This window comes from Balaenoptera ricei, chromosome 16 (assembly GCF_028023285.1).
Source record: "Balaenoptera ricei isolate mBalRic1 chromosome 16, mBalRic1.hap2, whole genome shotgun sequence".
Classification (NCBI taxonomy): Eukaryota; Metazoa; Chordata; class Mammalia; order Artiodactyla; family Balaenopteridae; genus Balaenoptera; species Balaenoptera ricei.
In genome coordinates, this window is record NC_082654.1 from 5430776 (window position 1) to 5447826 (window position 17051).

General features: G+C 44.9%; 2 protein-coding genes across 4 annotated transcripts in view; both read right to left on the bottom strand.

Moving 5' to 3' along the window:
• DOCK1 (dedicator of cytokinesis 1) overlaps positions 1 to 17051 on the bottom strand; it is a 527932-nt gene that overhangs the window by 449527 nt on the left and 61354 nt on the right. For all 3 annotated transcript variants that reach the window (XM_059900693.1, XM_059900694.1, XM_059900695.1), the window contains exons 4-10: positions 15008 to 15063; positions 11430 to 11526; positions 8514 to 8662; positions 4008 to 4143; positions 2614 to 2771; positions 1168 to 1249; positions 605 to 740 (exon numbers count right to left, since the gene is read on the bottom strand). In XM_059900693.1, the coding sequence (XP_059756676.1) occupies positions 605 to 740; positions 1168 to 1249; positions 2614 to 2771; positions 4008 to 4143; positions 8514 to 8662; positions 11430 to 11526; positions 15008 to 15063 (814 nt within the window). The remainder of the gene's footprint in view (positions 1 to 604; positions 741 to 1167; positions 1250 to 2613; positions 2772 to 4007; positions 4144 to 8513; positions 8663 to 11429; positions 11527 to 15007; positions 15064 to 17051) is intronic.
• LOC132350835 (large ribosomal subunit protein eL39-like) lies at positions 7824 to 7985 on the bottom strand. The gene has a single exon (XM_059900360.1). It carries the CDS (start codon positions 7983 to 7985, stop codon positions 7830 to 7832), a length of 156 nt encoding a protein of 51 aa, XP_059756343.1. The 3' UTR covers positions 7824 to 7829.

Below are 17051 nucleotides of genomic sequence, written 5' to 3' on the forward strand. Positions count from 1 at the left end.
AAATCGTGAGAGAAAAATCACTTCCCAAACCGTGAAAAATGAGAGTGACGCTGAAAGAGGTCAACTAATTAGGACGTCCTGGGGACACTTTCCTCTCCCCTCCACAGAGGTAACTCAGCACTCCCTTTACTTGTGCCGTCACCAAAAACAAAACAAAACAGAGCACACGTCCGCAGGATAAAAGGTCCCTATGTGAAGAGAACTCTGTCCTCTCCGGGCTTTCTGCTCCTACCTTTTCATCCCTTTGACCATTCTGCGTAAATTCATTCCTAAATCAATCAGTCACCAAGTCCAGAAACCCTGCAACCCTCCAGTGACCAGTTTCCCTCCAGGATGAGCATGTGGGTCAGGGTCTCCTCCAGGAGACAGGATCCACTTTCACACCAAATATATAATTTGCACCTGAAGCTTGTGGAGCAAAGACCCTGAGCTGCATGTGGACCTGAACCCATGCAGAGAAGAACGAATAGACTTTTTTTTTTTCCTCTCCAACAGGAAAGCTTATAAATCAAGCAGCCCACTGTCCAATATTCAATGGCAGCTCATATTCACAGCAAAGGTGATGATCTTGAAACTCTTAAGAAAAAGGAAAGAAATGGATTACCGGCCACCCCGAAAGGCCGCCGCAAGCCGGAGGTCAGCTTCCTTGTGTTATTGTCTCTCAGTTCCATGCGACCCACTCGAACAATCTGACACACAAAACTGATTTTCTCCCTTTTCAGGTCTTTGCTTCCGAGATCCTAGAAATATTAATTTCCATAAGTTATTTTGGAGAACCATTCATTACTCAATGCAGGTTCAATTGAAACAGACAGTAGAAAGATGGATTGTGACTCTTTTCTCCAACCAGTTTTTAGCATTTTAATAAGTCATTCACCAGACAGAAAGGAGCTGAATCACAAAAGTCAATTAGCATTAAATGAATTTAAGATCCAAGTTTAAGAGACATACTCAATGTAATGGAGTACACGTCTTTGTTGTGGGGATTCTAAGGGTAGCTAGAGACCCAGAAGATTCCTGGGCAGTTATGTTATTATAGTAAATTAACAAGTATTAAAGGCATCCCAAGGACCCATGCTCTAGTGTGGTGAGAAGTCAGACGGCGGTCATTAAAAATAGTCATTAGAATGGTGGGCAATTCAAATGAACATCTTTGGTTGCACTTACAGTGAAAACAGCTCGCAAATTATGTAATCTGTCTATATCTTTAGGCAATCCTGAACTTGACCAGCGAACCAGGTAGTTTTCACTTGAAAAAAAGAAATAAAGGCAAATTAATTTCCCAAATAGAACAGGGTACCAAATGCACATCCACACTGACTTTTAATTAATACCACGGAGGTCCACTATGCAGACAACTAAATGGGCTCAGAAATATCAACCATGTCAGATACAGCTGCTCTGCCATTAACATATAAGCAATTTCCATACAGGATAGTATGCAAGGACGGCCTATACAAAATCCTTGAGATTTTAATTTTGGATGTCCAGGGTTATAATTCCAAAGGAACTATATGCAAACGGCATTTCAAAGTTCTTATTACTTTTTTAACCACTTTTTTAAATTGAAGTATAGTTAATTTACAATGTTGTGTTAGTTTCAGGTGCACAGCGCAGTGATTCAGTTATATACATATGTATTCTTCTTCAGATTCTCTTCCATTATAGGTTATTACAAGACACTGAATATAGTTCCCTGTGCTATACAGTAGGTCGCTGCTGTTTATTTTACACAGTTGTGTGTATATGTTAAAAGTTTATTATGAAAAGCATATTTGTTCATTTGGAACAATTATAGTCTCACATTCACCATTCATTCACTTATAGTATAAAGTAAAACTGCCTGATTATTTCAGAGCCTGACACAAACCAAATATGACCTAAAAATACATATTGAATCCTACAACAAAAAGAAATAAAGTCCTTATCAGAAGTGGCAATGAAATTTGTTCTGTTTTCTGTCATATACTAAGTTTTTAAATTTTCAATAATACGAGTGAAGATTCTAGACTTTTAAAACACACACACACACACAGTTTAAACCATACTTTTTCCCTCTGGACAAAGAGAAAGTTATACTGAGGAACAAAAACAAGAACTGAGAAAGAGAGCACATGAGAAAGGACAGACATGGCAGAGATGGGATTTACAATATTTTATTGAACAAACATTCTTTGAGAGCCTTTACATAGCAGGCACCGTTCTAGACATTGTATCCCAGCCAACCATCTTGGAGAAATAACAGTAGGTCAAAGGTCCAGAAATGACATTCACAGAGAACCGAAGCTCGAAAAAGCAAGATTAAGACAAGAGCAATATATTGGGTGGGGCTGGGGGGGGTGGTCAACAAACAAAACATCCTCTAAAGACAACACAGGAAGCATGACTTCAATCTGTAGTTGCCAGGTCCTTATAGCATTACAAGACTGCAGCTTTACCATCAAATATCCACGTACGCGTGGGAAAGCTGACCCTGACGCAGAGTTCAGCTACCCGGGGGAAGTCTGGCCAGCTGATCACCCCTAGGGCTCCCTGCAAGAGCAAGACTTTGTGGGGGGGTCCTGAGGCCATCTTCCCAACAGTAAAAGACAGCAGCCAGGGAATGTCACTGACCTGATGAACTTGGACTCCACAGGGTCATACAGAGACATGAGCACTTCAGCATCTTCTCCGATTTTACACACGACGTTTTTGAGGTTGACAAACAAGGCCAGAGAAGGGGTGGCAGCAAACTTGGCTTGCCTGTTAATGTCTATGTTCTGCTTCTGAGACTGTCAGTGGAAATAAAACAACACAACAGAAAGTCGACAAGAGCAACACTCCTGGCTACCGCTTGCTTTGTTCATTCAGTAGTTAGTTTCTACTGTACAGAACAGAAAACCATGTGAAAGTAGCTGCAATAACACAGCAGAGCCCTTCATGCAGTGTCTTCCTTGTCCTCACCTGACACTCTCATCACAGGCACGCATCCAACTGAAAATAACAGCGCCCTGTGCGATGGTCCCAGTCCCACAACAGCTTACACTGAGTATTTTCTTCAGATACAAAACATTTAGGGGCCCAGTCAATGAATCAGAATGGAGACTACATGTGGAGCTGCTTGTTTACTTTTTGGTTCTCCCATTAGATCAAACCCTCTGAGGACATCTCTGTTATTCATCATTATGGCCTCAGTGGCCTGGCACAGAGTAGGTGCTCAACAGTTGCTGAATGAATGGATGGCTCCGTCAGGCAATCGAGTTCTCAGTATCAACTACATACAAGATACCATTAAAGGCCATGGAAGATGAAAAAGATCAATAAGATACGTGTTCCCTGCCCTCACTGAGCTTATTTTTTTAATCAATTCTTATTGGAGTACAGTTGCTTCATAATGTTGTGTTAGTTTCTACTGTACAGCAAAATGAATCAGCCTTACAGATACATATATCCCCACTTTTTTGGATTTCCTTCCCACTTAGGTCACCACAGTGCATTAAGTAGAGTTCCCTGTGCTCTACAGTATGTTCTCATTAGTTGTCTATTTTATACGTAGTATCCATAGTGTATATGTGTCAATCTCAATCTCCCAGTTCTTCCCACCCCCCGTTCCTCCTCGGTATCCATACATTTGTTCTCTACGTCTGTGTCTCTATTTCTGCTTTGCAAATAAGATCATTGAGCTTAGATATGTCACTCTCCTACTCCTATCAAAGAGGAAACACAGAATCGAGTATTGTTTCCCATGAGCTAAGACCACAAAGCCAATGTCATTAAAATCCTGCCCCCTGAGCTGAAGCACACCCCCCTCAAGGGATGAAATGCTTTCAGGTCATCAGCAGCATGTTTTTGACGCTGGGCTCCATTCCACCCCTTGTTGTATGAAATATACTGTGTAGCTGTGCCTTTTCAGGTCCTTTTCAGTGCACATAATGGGCATCACTGGTGATGTTTTACTAATGTAGTAAACAGCTGCTGAGAAAATGTGCTCCATATGTAAATGGCATATTACAGAGAAGTGAACTTACCTTTTCTTCTTGTAATCTTTCCTCCACTTGTTTAGAAGCTACTTCGTGAGCTCTGAAAAGACTAATCGTGCTAGTTAGTTCTGGATCCAGAATGTTCCCATCTTCGTCTCTCACCACCAAGTCCAGATCAAGGATCCTAGAACAACAAGAATTCAGAACTTCACAACCCAAGGGCTTTGAATTCTCTAACAAACTTCAGTCTCAGCAACTGAGCAGAAAACATCACGGAAAGTCGGGGTCATCCACACAACATTAGGAAACACAGTTCTGCAAGGTCACTGCCTTTAACTTAAAATGTATACCCTTGGAATTAAAAGAAAAGAAAAAAAAAACTTATTCAGTTTTTACTTCCATTGCCATAGTGGCTTTGTCTTACAGATCTACAAAGTCCAAATGAAATGTACGTTGCTAATTACCATGTGAACCGTATGGACAGTTTAAAGCACACACGTGCCATGTATATACTGCGGCGTATGTGTGTATATAAACTTGCGTGTGTACGTGTACGTATATACAGTCACGTGCCCACCAGTATGCCCAAATATATACAGCTGGTGGCTGGGGAGAGGTGAGAGGGAGGAAAGCTGGAGCAGAGGCACACCCACCGCTCCATTTCCTCACCACTGTCTCTGGCAGGTTCCACTGCACTACTTTCCTTCTACCTAGAGTCAGTTCTAATCCCTTAATTAGCCCAACAGAAGATTTTCGATAAAGATGTTCTACTGTTTCGACATAGAACATATGGAAGTCATCCACAGTAACGTTAAGCAACTTTCTGGCCAGATGGCTAAATGGAGTAGCCAACTTAAAACACAGGCAGCATCTGACTAATAAACCTGTCCGTCTATATCTGGAAATGTTTTTTGGCAACGTTCTCTCCATTTCCCCAAATCCAACGAAATAGTTGGGTGATTTTTACCACAATGTTTATTTAAAGAATAAACAAAGGCAATTATATAAAGAAAGAAACCAAGAGCTGTGCTACGGTGGTGTGTTCTGGTGTCCTTTTAATAAGACATGAGGATCTTAACCACAGATGCCTTATACTTTGCCTTTGGGATTTTTCCTCCTCCTCTTAACAAGTATATAGAAGCAGGACACTTTTATTTTTTTTAACCATACAACAAAGGAAAACATCCTTTGAAATGAAGATAAATTTCAATTAGAGAACATGTTTAACAGTTACAAGTTGAAGAGGAAAGTTGACTTGGCAGTAAAACTTCCATTTAGATGAACTAATCTCTGACTTCTCCGAAGGTCACACATCTTAAAGCTACACGTGAATGAGCCTGATAACGTGTCAAGCAGGTTTAGTTTTGTGGGTTGTGCTGGACCACTGCACTATTTGTGGAAGGCAACCACAAAAACCTCATTTTGTCCTGTTAATATATCTACTGAGCAAACTCACTGATGGTGAAACAAGACCAACTGGGCCTCTTGGCAGCAAGAGGGTCAACAGGCTTTTAAACAAATAGAGGCTTTTCCCTTTGCATGAAAAGAACCTTAGTGGTTGTAATGATTGTGAGGGGTTTCAAGAGGTACAGGAAATAAACCTTTTATGCTCTTATTAGCTGTCTTTGTAACAAGATTCACCAATTTGGTAAAGCCCCTCCCTCTTAAATATTACTGCTGGTCCCCTGGGAGGAGCCAGTGCTGGTGTGGGTGGAGTCAATGCTAATGAAGTGGGATCCTTTCTGATGTGGGTGGGGTCAATGCTAATGAAGTGGGATCCATTCTGATGTGGGTGGGGTCAATGCTAATGAAGTGGGATCTGTTCTGATGTGGGCAGAGTCAATGCTAATGAAGTGGGATCCCTTCTGCTGTGGGCAGGGCCAGGGCTGGCATGGGCAGGGTCACTGCTGTTTAGGGTGGGTAGGGGTTCCTGTTCTGGTGTGGGCAGGGCCAGTGTTGGTGTGGGCAGAACTAACAAAGCATCTGGCTTTAGGAGGACTCGCCAGAAGGTCCTGCAGGCCACACAGAATCAGGCTCCCTGAGAAGCAGAGGCTCTGGCCGTGCCCCAGCCTGCTGTGTACATCCTGCCATGTGCCTCAGGCCTGCCAGTACAGACGGTCAGACCCATGGCACAAAGGAGGAAACCTAAGCTCAGAGAAACATCTAAAAGACCCCCGGGCCTGGATTCTGAGCCAGAACCCTCTCATGGCAGAGCCCATGCTCCTTCCAGAATGCCACGTGGGAACTGCCACAGGAAGCAGTCTCTCAGGGATCTTCACACCAACCACTCCACGTGCTGTTCTCAGCAGCTGGTGTTCCGGTGGTTCTGAATCCAGACTGAGCCTCCACTGTGAAGGTACATTGCAGCAGAGCAAGGGGCTCTAACACCATTAGAAACTAAATCCGTGGAAGCCCAAAGCACCCCCGGGGTGGGGGTACCCCCTGAAATTACGTGCAAAATTGTGTGTGTGTGTAATGTGTATGTGTTATGTATGTGCATTTTCCTAGAGAGATGGTCCATGACCTTAATCACATTCTCAAATGTCTCCCAGAAACCATTTTAAAATCTGACTTTCAACACAGTGATTTTATTTTCTACTATTTTGTTTTCTGAAGAAGGAACTAGAAAGATACGCACAGAGTAGTGGGCTTTAGAGGAGTTATGGAGTAGATCTGAGTTCCTTGGGCAAAAACCTATCTTGTTAAGGACTGCATTTCCTATCAAAGTAGTAAATTACGTTTGGAAATACTTCCTTTCTTAACTAGATTGTTCCATGACATAATGTATTTTGGCTTCCCGCGGCCAAATTAAGCAGGTGGTTTCTGGACATAAGTTCAAAATATGATACTCCAAGAGAAAATAAAATCAAAGCTCCAAAAGTTTGGTTTTTTAGGCAGGTGGTCTTGAAATGGGTTTCACTGCAGCAATATCTAATATCCTATACCCAGAAATCTCTGGCTTTCTGGGGGAAAAAAAATTAAAAAGCCTTCTCCTGCAGCCTTTTCTAAGCCAAACATTACATCTTACTAATAATGCAGCTTTTAAAACCTTTTCACGCTTGAAAGTCTGAATTACCAGAAAACAAAACTGTTATAATTCTGATTTTACAAAACACTTTTTTAGCTTTTCCAGGGCTCCCTTCAGCTGAATGGAGCTATTTTCTGAGCTTTACGTCCTAATGTGTAAAATGAGGAGGTCGGACTAAACCAGGAGTTTCCCAATCTCCTGTCCCTCACAGTGCAAGTCTGTTTTTAAAGACTGGGATTTCTAGCCAGCATTCCAGACGTCAGCAATCAGGATCTTAAGGAGTGGTTCCCAGGATTCCATATTTTGAAAGCTTTCCAAGTGATTCTGATATAGACCAGCATGTGGGGGGTCCTGTCACCAGATACTTTTTAAGGCTTCTTGCAGCTCTGACATTATATGAACAGTCAAATAGCTTTCCGGTAGAAAAGGGCGTGGCCTCATTCTGGTTACAGAGCCTGGGAGAACTGGGATGCCTGTGCATGAGAAATGCACGCTCACACTAGAACACGCATCTCTGTGGGAGAGTGAGAGCACCACTGTTAAAGGCATTCAAGCAGAGCTGGGCGGCGCCCTGCTATACATGGGAACTTTTGCATGACACATGCTCCTGTAAAACAATTATGTGTTGTTTATATCGAAAATGCAAATTTAGCTGGCTGTATTTTTTTTCCAACAAAAGGTCTCACATATTTATTATTAAGCCAAAGCACTAGTGCAGAAAAACTGACACAAAAATAAAACACATCTGGCTGTTCAGATAGTAGTGATGGTCTCAGAGAGATATGGTAAGATGCAAGTGATCTTGACCCAGCATAAATGTGTGCCACCTCATGCGACGCTCCTTATAGACCCAGCTTGGTTCTTCTCCAATGTCTTCTCTTGGAATTGTACCTGATTTTATTACCAGTTTTCATTCGAATCCACTGGGGAATAGGACAATTCTCCTTTTGTTCCTTGGCCAGGAATCGCTTGATCCTGAAAGTCTTGTGAGAAGACATGGCAAGGAGCAAATTCAACCACACATAGGATGACGGAGAAGAGAAGAGACCAGCTGGCTGTATTTTTGTTCATCAAATCTGGCGTCCCTACACTGGTGACAAGTTTTAAGGTGCCCTTCGATGCCCCTTCCAACTTTCAGAACACAGTATTGCACAGAAAGAAACCTGGTGCTTGTTACTACACAAAGTATCCCCATGTCTGGACTCAAGGTCAAATACTGTCAGCAGAAAGGAAAAGTTCCGCATCAGGGGAATCACTGTGCGGTCCCCTCTGGAACAGTGACAATGACAGGTTACCCCAGGCCCATCTTCTCGAAAAAAATACTTTTCAACAATGACTCGGAAAACTCCTGATCTTCAGGATCCGAGAGAATATAGCTCATCCTTTTAAAAATGAAACCTGTGCCATTATTTTGATGTTAGAAATTTTGTTTTATCGTAAGATAGGATTATATTCTCCTCAAGGTTTATGGGGATGCTATTATATTGGATAATTTAAGCATGAAATCATCTTTCAAATAAACAAACCTGTTTCCATAATCAATTTTGGCAGTGACTTTCTTCTTCAGTTCTTTGAGCTCATCCTGTGGCAGAGTTCCAGAAAGAATTTGCGATCGCCACTCAATAAGGTCGTAGATCATGTGCCGAACGTTTCGAAACATCTCCCTGTTATCTTGCTAGACGAGGGGGGAAAAGCCAAGTGTTAAGTTCTTGATTTAAAAGAGCATTGTGGATTTCTCTTGTTCTCAAATAGATATGTCTGTGCTTTATATGATGGTGTTCAATTAATTTCAAATTAAAGATGTTTTTAGCATGGAACTGAACACGTTAGATAGAATTTGGTTCCCATCACACACGAAAAGATTAAAAGAATAAAAGACAATGCACGATCTTGCATATTCCAGCCAACCAGAGTGGACCAGGGCAGGATCTGGACTTGGAGCCTCAAAGCCAGCACGGGAGGTTCTAGAATCTGGCCCATGAGTGGGCAACCCTTGTAGCTCCCTGAGGAAGTGCCCAGCCTACAGATCTTGCCTACTGAGACTTCAGAATACCTTCTCCCCCAATAATTCTCAGCACACAGAGAAACTCAACCCTGAGGCCTGCCTGTCAGCTGAGCTACAAGAGAATGTGGCTCTGGGCTCTTCTGGTGACTGTGGTGCATTTGGCATGTGCAGAGAGGCTTCTGCAAAAGGCAAAATCTGAATCTACAAGCTCTCGGTGCATTTACGTCAAAAGGGAAGTACAAACAGGATACAAAATTCATACCTCTTATCACTTTCTACATATTCCAAGGGGTTTGATGGCACAAAGAAAAGCAACAGTTTTGCAACAGCAAGAGTACAATACATCAAGAGGGACTTCCCTGGTGGCACAGTGGTTAAGAATCCACCTGCCAAGGCAGGGGACACGGGTTCGAGCCCTGGTCCGGGAAGATCCCACGTGCCGTGGAGCAACTAAGCCCGTGCGCCACAACTACTGAGCCTGCGCTCTAGAGCCCGCGAGCCACGACTACTGAAGCCAGCGCACCTAGAGCCCGTCCTCCGCGACAAGAGAAGCCACCACAATGAGAAGCCCGCGCACCGCAAAGAGTACAATTCATCAAGAAAATGAAGAATTACCCAAAGGAAAAAGAATCCTGTGGTTATTTCCATGAAAAAAAATCTAGGTGAAACCTAACTTGATAAAATTCTACATGGCATGGTGCCTATAAAAAATTAAAATGTGGTCATTGCTACATTTTAGAATAACTTCTCCTCTACATAGCTGCATCTCTCACCCCCACTATTTCTATATTTGACATCCTTTCTAGGAATTTCTAAGATCCCCACCACTTACCCATCCTATCATGCCCTAACAGGTTATCTTCCATCCCATGAGCTTTTTTCCGTAGTATCATCCTAATCTTAATTTCTTTCTATTTTTTTCTTTTTTTTTTGACCACGCCACAAGGCTTGCAGAATCTTAGTTCCCCAACCAGGGATCGAACCCGGGCCCACAGCAGTGAAAGCACTGAGTCCTAACCAACCACTGGACCACCAAGGAATTCCCATAATCTGAATTTCTTAAATGAAAACTAAATAATCAAAATCAATGGTTTATTCTAAAGTTAAGTTTGTTTCCATCTTATTAATTCTCCTTGTCCAGTTTTATAAAGCATTACCAAATATCTAAAATCCTTAATATTTTCCTAACTTGTCTACAGCCACAGAGCAGGGCGGAAAAAAAATATTTATGAGCTATATATATATATAATATATATAAAATAAGCACTGTTGTTTAGCTTTGCACAAATCTAGCAATGTAAATCCCTAAGAGGCAAATGTGAATGTTTTAAAAGGAAACCAAGGTGATAGTCCGGAATGCCTGTTCCGGGATCGCATGGCTAAAACCGTGTCCACTAACGTATTTGTCAGTATCAACTCCTGTTTGTTTTGCTGCTGCATTTTTGTTTAAAAATTGCTAACATGAAACACCGACTCCAAAATTGCTCAGATTTACACAAAACGTTCACGGCTAACTTTACGCTTTTAGGTTTTTGAGAACATTTGATGAACAATTACTGCAACTGCTTATTACTGTGCATTTATAGGAAACCACTGTATAATCAAGAGCAACAAGGCTGCTTGGAGAGCAGCTGTGGGACACTGGGAAGTTTTCTGTTCCCGAGAAATGGAAGCACGGCCTTCCCTCCAGAGTCCAGGCTTTGTGCTGACAACATTAGCAGATGAGAAATCAAGACTCTGAAGAGAAATACAGGCTTAACAAAAGGTATTCTTCTGCAAATATGAATGTATGTGCAAAGAAACGCCCCGGGGAATACGAAATGGAAGATGTCAGGGCTCCAAACTCGCCGCAGTAATAAGGCTTCTTCCGTCATCAGGAGAACTGGACGTCGCACACGAAGCCAGAAAGTAAACTATTTCCCTCCCTCTGCAACAGACACGCTTAGGTCTAGAAGACTATGTCATTTTTCTCAAATGATAAGAGGCATTACCTACATGCAAACAATGGCAAAGATAGTCATCCCTCTCTACTGCATCCACAAAGAAGCACCTACGACAGTTGAAAAGCAGATTTTCGCTTTCATACTCACATACAAACTTTGAGGGAACCCCAGCGCAGGTTGCCTCAGCCTGTCTTCCAAAGCCTGCAAGCAGCCCATTTCCCTTTCCAACACAAGGAAAGGTGAAACCCATGGCCCCTTCCTTGACAGCCACTTCCCTGCAGTGAGCACGGCTACACCCCAACACAAAGCAGGTGGAAGGGCACGTGGTCCCTGAGGGGGGCCAGAATACTGGGCCAGGCTGCTAAGTATGACCCGCTCCCACAAGCTCTGCTTTTGAGGTTCCCGGAAAAAGGAAAGCTAATCTGTTGGTTCAGCAGGGTCCAAAAAGACCATTCTCTATTGCTAAGCTCCGATTCAAAATCCCACTTTCTCACCACGTAGAGCTGCCTCCAGATGGTGGACCACTCTCTCAGTGTTGTGGTGACTTCCTGTATGAGCGGGAGGTCGCCTGGGATGACTGTTTCATGTTGCCTGGGAAGGATGGAGGAAAGGACAGAGACGGTCATGGCTTCGTTAAACCAGGGGTACCTTGTAAGTTCCAAATCTAGGCCATAGTGTGCAATATTTAAGCAAATGGAGAGACGGTATACAAATAAGACTGTGCCCACAAAGGAATACATACATCTCTAAGAATGACAAGTAATTTCTATACAGAGTCTGAGAATGCTGGTACATCATCTTCCGTGTAAGCCATCTACCTCATATGTCAAGGTTAAGATGAAGGAGGCAAGTAACATCCCATCAGAACATCAACGTCTGAGAAGTGGAAAGTATATTCATCATATGTGTACCCATCTATTTTATAGATGCCATAAATTACCACCAGTCTGTGTGGCATTAAAATGCAGGTTTGGGATAAGACGATTTTTTACATTTCCATCAGGCCTAAAACTCATTATATGATAATATACATGAAGCGGTTATCCTTGCGAAATATGAGCGAGGTTACAGCTTTCAAGTGTCCACGGGTGCCCTGATCCCCAAGTTCTGATTATCCTCTTTCCCTTTTCTCTCCACCCCAGAAGGTTAACCCTTGACTTATTCTTGACTCATGATCTATCAATATTTGTGCACTGGTTTTTATTAAATCAACCATTGTTTTCTGGTCATGTGCTCTGCGTCAGGCATTGCGCTAAGTAGAACTCATAATATTGATATTTGGGACCGGGTCAGAGACTGAATTCGGTGGCTTTTGAAGTTAGACCACCTGGGCCTACAGGTCCTGAGCAGACAAGACTCCCATCAACATGAAGTGTCCAGGGGGCATTGAAATAGGTCCCACCTACCTATCTTCAACTGCCTGGAGCCCAGACCCGTGGGCAGGACCCTGACTACAGCTCACAATCGGGGTTCAGGGCTGCGATGACTCACTGACGGCGGGGTGCTCCCCAAGGAAGAAACACTGGAGTTCCTGAGAGAGGGCCAGTCCCTCCAGAGAGGTCTGGCCACGTGTACCAGCGGGAGTAGCAGGGACCAGACGTCCGGGGAGGGCTGCCCGCGGGACCACCCCACACAAAAGCGCTGTTGGGAATTACCCTTTGATGGGACATCATCAGGGTCCATCACAGGACGTGACGGTTACAACAGCCCTACCACCTCTGTCACCGAGTTTCCCAGTAGGGATGTTGATGAAAATGTGGTTGACGTCACATGACTCTGTGATGTCATCCTTGCAAAGCCTCCACGGAGAGCTTCTCTACTCACAGCGCGAGGACACTCGCCAGTAATTGGGCTGCATTCATGTCACAGAGCCTGAGTTTCACGCTGGGTCCACCGGGCTCTTCCCACTGGCTAGGAGACACCTGGAACTCAATGAGACCCCGCTTCCCCCACGGGCAGAGGGCCTCACTGCACACGGTGGACCCTGGTCTCGGCTCTGGATCCTTCTCACCTTCTTTCCTGAACTGGCCTGATCTGTCCCTTGGACTAAGTGCCAGCTGGCTCTAAGGTATTTGATGCAGCTGTGCTGTTACCTCTGTAACCACCCGGTTACCTGCTGGGGGCCAGCAGTAAACAAACCCAACAGTGCCTGTCACAGGTGGTGATTCATATGAGCTCCTTGGCTGTGCATGACTGAAGCAGATGTCCTGGGGCAAGTCAGGGTCAGAGGTCCCCATCCAAGTGTTCCCCACAGAGAGGGCAACAAAGAACCAGAAGGTAAGGAGGGTGCCCTGAGAGGGGCAGGCAGGGGTGAAGCAGGGCAGGGAAGCCTCAGATCCCACAGGAGCTGAGTGCAGCGGACGCCCGCCAGCGTCAGATGCGACAGACAAGCTCCAGAGAGGAGGACTAAGAAGACCCTGGCGTCGGGGATTAGGAGGTGTGGTAACCACGTCGGTGTCGGGGGAGCGGACAAACGGGAACTGCCTTGGTCACGAGGCTAAAGGTACAGGATCGGTGGCAGCCGCAACATAGCCACGATCTGGGGTGTCTGAGCGTGAAGGCAGGCCGGTGTACAGAGAGGAGAGAGAGCCTGCAGGAGAGACAGGATGATGAACTTGGACAGCAAGGAGACAGGCAGGGGCAGGATGAAGAGTGGCCGGCACTGGAAAGGAGGAAGGACCAGGAGAAGAAAGGGAAGGTGATGCCCACGGCATCCGGAGGCAAGTACGGAGTGAGACCACCGGTCAAGTCTGAAGGCAGGAGGTTCTTTGTCAGGAGGGAGGCGGGAAGCAGCCAGGTTTGGGTGGGAGCAGCTGAGGGAGGGTTAGGGCAGGTATTGGTAACAGCAATCACAGGAGCCCTGGAGCATCGGCAGAGAACTTTCTAGACTGCTGGTTTCACCGGTGCCCCATTTGTTTGCTCACACTGGGGCATGTGACACTAACGCAGTGACAGGAACAAAAGTGTCTGTCTGCCTGTCCATCTGGCTGTCAGGGGGTGACTCCACTTACCAAGAATCCACACAATCCCTTGTGCCCTTCACTATTATGCTTCATAATTACATTTTACATACACTCATTTGTATACATCAAAGTGCTTTTTAAAAAAATAATTCCTGTACAGTCTGATGTCCAGACTGATCCTGATACAGACTGATGTAAAATACATGAAAAGCACACTTTATTCAACTATTTCCACAGGAGGATGAAAGTTTCACAACTTTCCTCTTTTTACTTCCCTTTGAAACTGTACATACAAAACATTTTATCTGTAGAAAAAAGGACCCTATTACAGGTCATCACATTTATGCCTCTAAATTATTTTCTTCGTTTTAATCATGCATCATGGAACTACAGAGCCCGACCTAGTCCTTTTTGTATGTTAAAAGTACACTGCTTGGAAAGGCAATTTTGTAATCAGCCGCAGAGATGTCATTATGCAGTAATCATATGATTAGTAATTTTATCATTTACATATTCAGCTGAGTGTGAAGATGTAGCAGAGACAAAAAAGGAAACCATCTTAATGTTCCTTCCTCCAAGTTCACACCTGGCTATTCATTTGCCATTCCTGCCTAATGGGTTTCTGTTCTACAAATGTCCTTTTAAAGATCTTATACATCAGTTTTATGACCTCTAGGAAACATACATCAGCATTAGGCAACATGTAAATTCACACACGCCCCAATTTAACAACTGTTGCTTCACCCTCAACTCCATTTGCGTCACAGCCTGCAAAGTCTTCCGGAAAAATGGATTCAGAGCTGGGGGGCCGTGCAGCCTTTGCCTAATAGAGTGGCTCACAGAGGAAGAACTAGGAAGCTTTCCAAATCCACATCTGAACTTCAAGGAGGTTGACTGCAGTTCCGACGCTGACTTAACTTAAGACTGTGTAAAGGCTCAAAGCCATGTTATGGACAGCCCTAGAGCAGAAGTTTCCCTTCTCTCCCCAAACTCCTGTCACATCAGGGTCAATGGCACCCATTGCCCAACCCCCAACATCGCCCTGCAAAGAGCCTCAGGCCAAATACAATCACTGCATGACTTCATTTAAATATCAAGACGAGACTCACCCTTTTCCTTCAACTATGGCTTCTTTAAGATGAATATATGAAGCAGGAAATATACCCTTTGGGAGGAAAAAAGACAGTAGGTTTTATTATTAATATGAGTACTGATTGCAAATCAAACGACTGCCCCCCCAAAATGGAGGTGGGGATGGCTGGATCACTATTAAATCTGCAAGCCTAATGCTAAGTCTCATACACAACATAGCACAGAAAACAAAGAAGTGTAAAAGATGGCAACTCAGTCCGCTTGTGTTTCAAAGAGGCTGCAGATGTCTTAGAAGAAAACAGACGCAATCTGTTTGCGAAGAAAAAAATCCCACAGGGACTTTGCTGTGTCTTCTCCATGGGTCACACCTCGTTTTTACTGCTGACCTCAACACAGGCAGATCCACAGCCAAATGATGCCTAAAAACAATTTCTGACAATGGCTTCTGACAGTTCTTCCTTTCGAAATACTAAAATTGTCATCAAAAGTTAGTTTAGGGCTTCCCTGGTGGCGCAGTGGTTGAGAATCCGCCTGCCAATGCAGGGGACACGGGTTCAAGCCCTGGTCTGGGAAGATCCCACATGCCACGGAGCGGCTGGGCCTGTAAGCCACAACTACTGAGCCTGCGCATCTGGAGCCTGTGCTCCGCAACAAGAGGGGCCGCGATAGTGAGAGGCCCGCGCACCGCGATGAAGAGTGACCCCCCCCCCCCACTTGCCGCAACTAGAGAAAGCCCTCGCACAGAAACGAAGACCCAACACAGCCAAAAATAAATAAATTAATAAATAAAAATTAAAATGGAGATTTCTTTAAAAAAAAAAAAAAAAAGTTAGTTTATACCGTTGATCATCACATATGCACTGACTGCTTACCTGACCCAAGGAGTCTTTCTCAACAATCTCCAGAGGGGCCATCAGATAAAACAGAGAAACTGGCTGCATTTCGCCCAACCTGCCAGACTCCTAGGGGGAGCACACCAGGTTACACGAAGACAGTGCTCGGCACCCCCAAGTGTACAGCACACAGGGGCCCAACAGACAGTTCCGAGGGAGACAGTTCCTCAAGAGGACGGTCAGTTTCAGGCGCCGTGCGTGAAGTGCCAGGAGCTTTACCAAGAGTTTTGGTCCTGCTTCCTGAGCAAGGACACTACCTCCCTTCCTGGAGGGCAAGCAATGGGGCACCAGGCCCTGGGATCTTGCAACGAAGCAACGCAAACAGGTTGCGGCTTCCCACGTGAGATGTCATGCATGCAGCAAAAAAGCCAATCAGTGGCCCTGGTGGCTTCGGGCACCTGCTGTGGGAACAGGAGCTTCCGACCAGGTTGCCCTGGCATCTGGCCCCAAAGGATTTCCACAGGAGATCCAGAAACCACCCTACTAATCCTGCTTGGGAAGGGGGCATGGGCACCACTGGTTCAGACTCCTCCTGCCTGCCAGGGAAGTGGCTGCATTTCATGTAAAGAAGAATTATCACAGAGAGGGAAGGAGTCAGGCAGAAAGACAGAGGCTGAGCACCAAAGAGGATTGCGGGGGCCCGATGCTAGGACACCTCCAGATCCCAGGACGGTCTCCAGGTGCACAACTGACGTCAACAGGTGAGCACGGGGCGGGGAGGGACGACGGGATGGACACACATACAAATAAGCCAGTCTCGCCCCCTGCCCGTGTCCATGGACAGAGATGTCCCTCAGTCTCGGTAAACCTGCTCTCGAGAATCATGGAGCCACAGGAGGGACAGTGAAAGAAATGAGGCTGGACACATCTGGAGGCTTGAAATAAGCGACTTTTTTTTTTTTTTTTTAATTCATTTTATTTTTGGTTGCATTGGGTCTTCGTTGCTGCGCACGGGCTTTCTCTAGTTGCGGCGAGCAGGGGCTACTCTTCGTAGCGGTGCGCAGGCTTCTCATTGCGGTGGCTTCTCTTCTTGCGGAGCACGGGCTCTAGGCACGTGGGCTTCAGCAGTTGTGGCATGAGGGCTCAGTAGTTGTGACTCACGGGCTCTAGAGCACAGGCTTAGTAGTTGTGGCACACGGGCTTAGTTGCTCCGCAGCATGTGGGATCT